At 44.0% G+C, this 9,276-nt stretch overlaps 2 protein-coding genes across 2 annotated transcripts in view; one reads left to right on the forward strand and one right to left on the reverse strand.

The window, feature by feature from the left end:
- nagpa (N-acetylglucosamine-1-phosphodiester alpha-N-acetylglucosaminidase) overlaps nucleotides 1-9,276 on the forward strand; it is a 402,702-nt gene that overhangs the window by 155,111 nt on the left and 238,315 nt on the right. The gene's annotated exons all lie outside the window — the stretch shown is intronic.
- si:dkey-22o22.2 (neural-cadherin) overlaps nucleotides 1-9,276 on the reverse strand; it is a 177,895-nt gene that overhangs the window by 80,084 nt on the left and 88,535 nt on the right. Inside the window, exons 5-7 of the mRNA XM_050046302.1 lie at nucleotides 6,250-6,361; nucleotides 4,586-4,835; nucleotides 4,045-4,187 (exon numbers count right to left, since the gene is read on the reverse strand). Coding sequence (XP_049902259.1) covers nucleotides 4,045-4,187; nucleotides 4,586-4,835; nucleotides 6,250-6,361 — 505 coding nt within the window. The remainder of the gene's footprint in view (nucleotides 1-4,044; nucleotides 4,188-4,585; nucleotides 4,836-6,249; nucleotides 6,362-9,276) is intronic.

The following is a 9,276-nucleotide window of genomic DNA, read 5'->3' on the forward strand; positions in this document are numbered from 1 at the left end:
ATAAAATAAATGAATGAACTTTTCAGGCTACTGTCCGGTTCTGCCTTCCAGCTGTTGCTGCTTGTTCTCGCGAAATTTCAGGCACGGTATGAGATTGCTGCTTGTTCTCGCGAGATGTATTTCGGCTGCACTTTGGAAAGCAGAGCTAAATGGTAAACAAACATGGCAGCACACCGGTAAGGTAAGACAACACGTTTACATGTCGTTTTCTATATGCTACTATGCGCCCCGGCTGTATCTAGGCTAATGGCTAACATGTTAACTATTATTTTTATGACACTAGTCACTTGAAACAAATTTAGGACGATAGGAGACAGGTTGAAATAAACCGAAATTTCCCTTTAAGTTAGTGGAGCACTAAACCAGAAGTCAGCTGCTTGGTCAGTGGAGGTTGGCCACCCTGTCCCGCTCAGCCATGCTCGCTGGTAGTAAGTCTCTAATGTACCTGCTTTATAAACCCAATGATGCGGAATCAGCGCCGATCATCTGGGTAATTTCATACAGTGGAAATAATGCTTTTTTGGCTTCATGGCACCACTGAGCAACTCTCATAGGAATTAACAGGAGCCTGCCTTCAAATATCCAGGTCTCTTTAAACATCCATGACATTGGATTGAGTTACACTATGGTGCATCCAAGCTCTACTCAGTAAAAATGAGCATTGGGTAAAGGTAAATTACAACATTCTCATGATGGCTGATGGCAAAATGGCAAATTGTGAAAATCCATCAAAAGTTCGGAGAGTCCAGGGGTACATCTTCAGACGTCCTGATTTGTTGGATCAACAGTCAAAAACAAAAATATATTCAATTTATTGACACAGAAAACCAAGAAAACTAGAAATATTCACATCTGAGAGACTGGAACCAGATTTTTTCTTCAATTGTTGCTTAAAAAATGTCCTCAAACAGTTTGTCACTTATCAAAACTGTTGCAGGTTAATTTCCTATCAATGGACTAATTGATTAATTGTATCAGCTCTCCATCTGATGGAGGGTGTTTCCCAGCCTCAACAGTATCAGTAAATACAAATACCACACTGAGTTTAAACAGCAGACACACAGTGATGCTGTGATGTTCACAGCCCTGTCGAACAAACATCAGCCTGCAAAAAACAAAATTAAAAAAAAAAAACACCCACCCCACATTATTCTGTCTCAGGCCTAAAACAAATGTCACATTTCTCTGCGCTAACAAACACTTCCACATTAACGTAACAGAGCAGCGCAGCAAACAAACAAACAAACAAACAAATAAGCAGCTTTGGTAGAAACATGAACAGAGACACGGCGGCTGGGAGGGAGCGAACACATCTACATGAAAATACTTCACAATGCTTTGAAGTGACAAAGCAGAACAGCCGAACGAGCCAAAGGCCATCTGCTGCGTGTGTGTGTGTGTGTGTGTGTGTGTGTGAGTCTTAATATATCATTTATGTGCAAATGTTCATGTTTGTATCTGTGCATGGACGCATATGTGTGTGTCTTTGTGTATGTGTGTGTTGCAGAGCAGTGGAGCAGTGCATGCTGGGTGATAAGGTGACAGCGAGGCTTAGAGAAGACACACACACATGCAGAGATAAACATGCAAAACATGATGGAGCATCACGCTGCTGCACATGAAGTTTATCTTCATAAAGTCTCTGTGACACACACACACTGTGCAGTATACCCACAGGTGTAATGTAATGTAATGTGTGACAGTGGTGTGTGTGTGTGTGTGTGTGTGTGTGAGAGCTGTAGTGATTATAAATGTGTATATTCATATTTGTTTTCTTTCATTTATTTATGCACGTGTGTGTGCGTGTGTGTGTCTATATTCGTACTTGCTACATAGTGAGGACCGTTGTATTGTTAGTGACAGAGTGAGGACATTTTTGGGGAGTTATTGTTGTTGTTGTTGTTGTTGTTAATTAAAAAAATTTTCAGTCCTTATTTCTTCAAAGGCCTGTTTAAGGGTTGAGGCTTGGTTTTAAGGTTCAGATAAGAATTAGGTTCAGGTTAAGTTAAGGGGCTAAAGAATGTACCATGTAAACAGGGGTCCTCACAAAGATAGAAATACAAGAGTGTGTGTGTTTGAGCTGCTGTGATTATAAATGTGTGTATCCATGTTTTTTTCTATTATTTATTTACGCACATGTATTTGTGTGTTTGTGTGTGTATGTTGCGGGGGGTTCACTGGCCTTGTTAAAGCTACCAAGCTTTATCCCCAAATACTGGTTACCACAGCAACAACCATTTTACTGTGTGAGTGCGTGTATGTGTGTGTGTGCGTGCTGTGATCTGAATGCAGCTGTATGTGTATGTGTGCAACAGCGACCGTGTTGTACATGTGTGTGTTTACCCTCCCTAACAAACAACATGTGAATAATAATTCCTCTGTTTTTGTCTCATTAGAGGCGATGATGGTGACGCTGGGCCGTCTGAACTTCTGCTCAGATTACTGTGAAATAAGAGAAGTTTTAGCTGGTTGCAATCTGCAACTCACCGCTAGACGCCACCAAATCTGCCTAAATCTTACACACTTCACCTTTAAGAAAGATCACTGACTCGGCCAACCTGATTTCTTCGGGCAGATTGTTGCAGAGCCTCGGGGCCTTGACCACAAGCCAGGCCTCTGGGACCGACAAAAGACCTCTGCCCGAAGACCTGAAGTCCAGTTCAGAGACGTGTTTTAGATTTAGTCTCAGTCTTGAGATGAAAATGTTTTAGTTTTAGTCAGATTTTAGTAATTTTCATTCTTCATAGTTCTTCATTTTTGTCATGTTTTTTTATGTTTTTTCTCTTTAAACTAATCCAGTGAGGCTGATTCATGTCTCAGAAATCAGAATCAAGGTGACAGGTTGTATAAAATAATGTGTGTGTCATGTCTCCAGCAGTGTGTGACAGGTTTAAGGGCTGATTTACGAGCACACACTTACTGATCATCATTTGAAAAGCTCAACATCTCTCTATTTATGCTCTCAACAAATAACTAATGTGAGCCAACTAGGATTTGTCCCCAGGTTCATTGTAAACTCTGACTTATCCATGTGACTGTTAAGAAGCAGAAACATAACTTGTTTCTTCATGTGCAACATGTTAGTCTGGAGGTTTAAACTGGTGTCCTCTCACAGAGTTGGTGATTCAAACTAAACTTTCATCTCTGTCAGAGAAAACTGATCTGAGTTCAGACTGTTTACTTACAGCACAGCTACACTCACAGATAACTGAGCCTCCTACCTGCCTGTCAAACACCATCAACCCACAAACCTTCTCCAGTCCGGACTGAGTGGAGTCCTGCGGGGTGAAGCTGTGAAGTCTGCGAGCGGAGCTAGCTGCTAACAGCCACCGCTGCAACTAACAAACTCCACAAATCCATTCAGCAGCTCCACCATCCACAGTCAGACACACACGGCTGATTATTTACTGCTGAATTACAGCTCACAACTCGCACCAACCCAAACATCCTGGTGCAGACTATTTACTGGAGTTTACCAGCCTGTCACTACAACTTACTACAAGCACAGCTGTTCTCGGCTTTCAACGTCCGACAGTCCACCATTAACATTTTCATCACATCTCGTCAACGAAAATGAAACACAGATTTTGTTCTAGTTTTTACTATCAAGATCTATTTCTTAGCTTGTCATTGTCTTGTTTTCGTCATAGTTTTCATCAACAAAATTAACAACTACTTGCAATGAGCCGTTCTGCAACGTTCCAAAAACCTGCTTGTTCACACCAAGTCAACTGTGATCTGTAGCCTATAGTTCGGCTTTAGCTTCTAACTATCTTTGTCTTTTTAACCTGTTGTTGCTGCTGAGTCAGTTTGACATCCTGGATATATCCTTGAAACACAGACTGTAGACCCCTCTGTCTGCTTCTCTCTGGAATCACTCTTTCATCACCATCACAGAGGGGCGGGGCTTAGTGAAAGGTCAATTGTGTAGGGTCTGTTACTTTTCTGTTTGAATAGTGAATCAGTGATTGACAGGTGAGTTCTTGTTGCCCAGCAGCACAAGTCAAAACACTGCTTGCTATAAATACAGCCATGTTCTCTCACCCTTCTGGTTGTCCAGCAGGAAGTTGCTGTCCTCGTTGCCTCCAGTAATGGCATAAGAGACGGCGTCTCCGTCCGGGTCGTTGGCGTGAACGATGGCAACCAGCGTGTCCGGACCAGCATCCTCACTGAGGAAGGTCTTGTAACTGAGACAAGAGAGAGTAGATGAAACCAGAGGAGGAAATGAGGAGAAAAAACAGAACGGAGAAAAGTTTGAAACGAGTTAAGAAGTACACAAAGTGGAGATGAAGTAAGAAGGTGGGAAGGAGACAGACAGAGGAGTGAGAGAAGAGGTGAAGACGGAGCGAAAACAGATGGAGAAGGAACGGCGGGATTAAAAATAGATGCTGAATTAAAAACAACTTAATTAGCAGACTGACTCTGTGGGCGAGAGACGCAGACAGCGACAGGGGACAGACACAGAGACGGAGACAGACACAGAGACAGACACAGAGGCTGCTGGTGTTCTTCATCACAGAAAGTCTCATTCAAAAGGTGACAGAAAGTTAAAACTGCAGGAAACAGAAGAACATAATAATCCTACGCGCTCTGGGAGAAGACGGGCGCCTCGTCGTTGCTATTGGCGACTCGGATGCGGACAGAGGCGGTGCCGGTGCGGGGGGGCGTCCCTGCGTCCACCGCAACCACCACGAACTCGTAGATGTGATTGGGTCGCTCGTAGTCCAGGCGACGGGCAGGGCTGACCACGCCACCTGATGTGATGTCAAAGTCGCCGCCGTGAACAAAGTAAGAGAGCTCAGAGTTCACACCTGAGTCGCAGTCCCGGGCCAGAACTGAAGAGGAAGAGGAGGAGGAAGAGGAGGAGGGATAAAGAATATGTAAGGAAAAGAGGAAAAGAAGAGGAGGAAGAAAGGAGAGATGAGATGAGATGAGGATGAGGAGGAAAAGAGAGGAAAAGAATCAGATACGGAGAAGGAAACAAAGAGACAAGAAAAGGTAGAGGAGGATGAGGAGAAGAGGGAGGAGGAGGAGACAAAGAGGAAGAGAGGCGAGATGAGATGAGAATGAGGGAGGATAAGAGAAGGATGAGGAGGAGAGAAACAAGAAAGAGAATTGAAGAATGATTAGAGAAGGAGGAAAGGAAGAATGAGAGACAAGAAAAGGTGGGGGAGGAGAGAGAGGAGTAGGAAGAGAGGGGAGATGAGGATGAGGATGAGGGGGAAAGGAGGAGGAAAAGAGGAGGATGGGGAGGAGAGAGAAGAGACAAGGAAATGTAGAGGTGGAAGAGGAGAAGAAGAGGAGGACAAGAGGTGAGATGAGATGAGGATGAGGAGTAAAGAAGGAGGAAAGAGGTGGATGAGAAGAGGAGGATGAGGAGAAGAAGAGGAGGAAGAAAGGCAAGATGGGGGTGGGGAGGAGAATGACAGGTAGAGGAGGAAGAGGAGAAGAGAGGAAGAGATGAGATAGGGAAAGGAAAAGGATAATAAGGGGAAGAGGAGGAGAAGAAGCAAGATTAGATGAGGATGAGGGAGGGGGAGAGAAGGAAGAGGAGAAGAGGGTGATGGAGGAAGAGAGGAGACAACGAAAGGAGGAAGAGGAAGAGAGGAAGAGGAGAAGGAGAGATGAGATGAGGATGAGGAGAGGATAAACAAACAGTGGAGGAAACATTAGATGAGAATAGGAAGAGTGGGGGAGAAGAAGAGACAAGAAAAAAGGAGAGAAGGAGAGAGAAGAAAGGTGAGGACATGATGTGAAGGGGAGGAGGAGAAAAGAAGGAAGATATATAGAGGGTAGGAGAGAAGGAGAAGAGAACAAGGAAACAAGGAGAGGAGGAGGAGGGGGAGGGAGGACAGATGAAGAGAGAGAAGAGGAAGAGGAGAGGGATTTTATAAATACATTAGTCTGTACACTGTTGAATGTATGTATGAATGTGTGTGTGTGTGTGTGTGTGTGTGTGTGTGAGTGTGTGTGTGTGTGTGTGTGTGTGTGTGTGTGTGTGTGGCTGGCTGTCAGCCTAATAAGAGCAAAGCCTCGCTGAAGTCGGTCTGTTTGATCTCAACCAACCACCAGCAGCTACAACAGATGGCTGTGACACACACACACACACACACACACACACACACACACACTGTACAGTATACCCAAAGGTGTAATAGGCTGGTGTTGCGTTCGCTGACAGAGGGCAGATAGATTACCAGCTCCACAGATCAGCCTCTGTGTGTGTGTGTGTGTGTGTGTGTGTTTTACCTTGAAGCAGGGAGGTTCCAGGTGCGACACTCTCAGGTACGTTGTCTCTGGTGTAGATGGAGTGGAGGAACTCTGGCGTGCAGTCGTTTTCATCCGTGATGTGGACGACCACCTACAGAGAGAGTCTCACTGTTACTATTTTCATATTAACGTCCTCGTGTTGATTTAATCCTGTTTATAACCTGCTGTGATCATGTGACCTGGCAGGTGTGGACAGGTGAGTGGTCTCAAGTCATTTCATCACAGTGAGCATTACTCTGGTGATCTGCAGGTCAAAAACACCCTCAGTTAAACGTAGGGCGATATAACGATTATGTACGATATATCGATATATTTTCACGCAAGATATTAACTTAGACGACACCACGTATGTCGATATAGGGTCAAGTTGCGTTACATGACGTCTACCAGTGTCTCTCCTCTCTCACACTCTCCGCACTCTCGCTCTGAGAATGCGAAGTCCCTTCATTACGCCTCTTTTGCATTTTTACACAGCACCAAACAACAGCAGCAACAGAGGCGTGGCGGGCGTGACATGCAACACAACCGTGTCAAACCAAGGCAGCGCTTTATACACAGTAACAACGGCATTAACATGGCAGTAACAATAATTTATCGTCTCTGTTATATGGAGGCTGATCTCATACTCTGCTCGAAGGGTAAGGAGCTCCTAGACCTCATTGTTTTCCCAATTTGAGGACATTTTTCAGCTGCTGTTTGTCTTCTTTGAGTTAGCTGCTAACTGCTACCATCTGCTTTTTAAATCTCCCAGGGGTAGGTCGCATGTTTAACATGTCATCAAAACTTCACACAAGTGTTGCCTATGGTCGGGAGCCAAGGGGAGGTGAGGATACAATACGCTCAAAGTTTATTATGAGGTTTGTGTCCAGTGAGCGTCATTGAGCAAAACAAATATAAAAAATGCTGCCTTCAGGAAGGAGGTTTCAGACGTATTGAACAATCTGACCAGCACTTCATTATATTCAGCTTTATACAAAATAAAAACAGAAAAGAAAAGTTGTCTCCTCTCTGATCTTGGGGACCCCTGGAGGGTCTCAACCCCCACCTTGCACTGCTCCTGTTTGTCTTCATAACACAGCAGAGTAAACAGTGTTGAGTCTGTCAGATCTGATAATGACCCTGATAATGTGACAGTAAAATCTCAGCAATCACCGTTCGTTGCTTCTCCAAAGTTTCGGTGCTGTATTAGATGGAGAGACTTCGGCTTTAGTGCCTCCATGTCACTGTTTGCCAAAACAGCTCATGCAAACCTGATGAAGACAAATGTCTCCTGCTCGAGGGGAGAAACCCATTTCCTTCTTATTCCTTTCTCTCCTTTAAACCTCCTCCGTCACCTAAATCCTGAGCCTCGCCACCGTCGCCTTTCCCCCGCGCCTGTCCAGTTCACCCACTATCCCGAGCCACTGGAGCTCAAACCAAAAACGCTATTTTCCATTCCCATAAAGCCCGATTTAACTGGTGAGGCTGCCGACCCGACCACCTGAGCACAGATTTCCTCTGCAGCCGTGAACCTTCAACTCACCACCTGTTCAGTAATAACAGCGGGGCAGCGGAGGGGCACGCTGAGGAGATTTAGATGCACGGCTGCTTCTGCAAACATGGACTGAATATTTAGAGGATTCGACTGACGGCAGGAGGAACACTGTTTCATTATTCTCACTTCAGACCCAACAGGTTCATATGAATGTTTTCTCTTTAAGGACAAAGAATATATTAAGCTTCGTGCTGTGTTTAAGACCATCATAACCTCACAATATGAATTATATTCAAGTAGTCCCTGTTTTGTTTTTTTGTTATGTAATTCATTTCATGTCATTTATGATCTTTCTTTTGGTTTAATGTGAAATGTCCTCCTCCTGTCAGTTTAAATAGTCAGTGTCGTGATCTCTGAAGGACAAACTTGAGCTCAGACTTCAAGTATTAATTGTTGAAATCATAAACAGCACAAATGTGAGTATGACTCTATTCACAACATCCTCTGCAATTCTGCAACCATTTCTGCAAACCATGATTATGTAACGTTTGTACATTATTATGGAGCAGATAGGGTGAAACTTTATGTTTGTGGTTATGTTTAAGCACATGAACCACTTGGTTTTGGTTTGGAAAAAGATCATGTTTTGGCTTAAAATGGTGGAGAAGTTTGGCACAATCCCATCTGGAAAAACAGCGATGTCTTGGTAAACAAACAGCTGCTCTCTGTGACACTGTCCCTGCTGGAAAAACAGCAACAGGTCACTTAAAACACTCTTTTTCCATTGTCACACTTGGTTGCGCTGAGTAAAGTCATTTTGTTTCCATTGTCAGTTTAGACATGCTGTGCCGGAGATGGACTCTCTCCAGAGTAGGTCCAAAAGCAGGGCCACCCTCAAGCGGGGAGCAGTGACGTCTCGCTGACCGCAGCCAACCCCCTTCTGAAAAAAGCCGTGTGTGTTGCGAGACTCTCCTCCCCTCTGTCTGCAGGGACCAGAGAGAAAGATGCTTTTGAAAGTCTCTGTGTGTTCAGCTCTCAGTACGTCTGTAGCTTCTAACTGAATCTCTGTGGTTTGGAGTTTAGTTTCTCTCCTGCGTCCTGTTGTTACTTTAGATATCTGCTTTATTTTACTGTTTCATGTTCACTATCAGCCGGATTAGAAGTTGTGTGAAGTTGCTGCTCGAAAACTCAACATTTCTTTATTTTGCTGCTTCACAATAAAAGTTTTTACATAACAAAATAACAGGGGACTTTTATTTTGAAGAATCTACAGGAAATTAAATATGTTTATTACAGAATTAGCAGAACTTTGTCAGCAGCTTTTCTCCAATAAAGACAAGTCTAATTATAGCTGCTGCGCAGCGATGGGTCGGGTCTGGGCATTTTTAGGCAATTCTGAGCAACAAGCAGAAGAATTGGAAGACATTTAGGAATTTAACAACACAATCTGCCTTTTGCATCAGCTGAGGCTTGAACTCACAACCTCTGAGACTAAGAATCAACTTCTATCTCACTGAGCTAATTAGTCAGTG

The sequence above is a fragment of the Epinephelus moara genome, chromosome 6 (genome assembly GCF_006386435.1).
Source record: "Epinephelus moara isolate mb chromosome 6, YSFRI_EMoa_1.0, whole genome shotgun sequence".
NCBI classification, from domain to species: Eukaryota; Metazoa; Chordata; class Actinopteri; order Perciformes; family Serranidae; genus Epinephelus; species Epinephelus moara.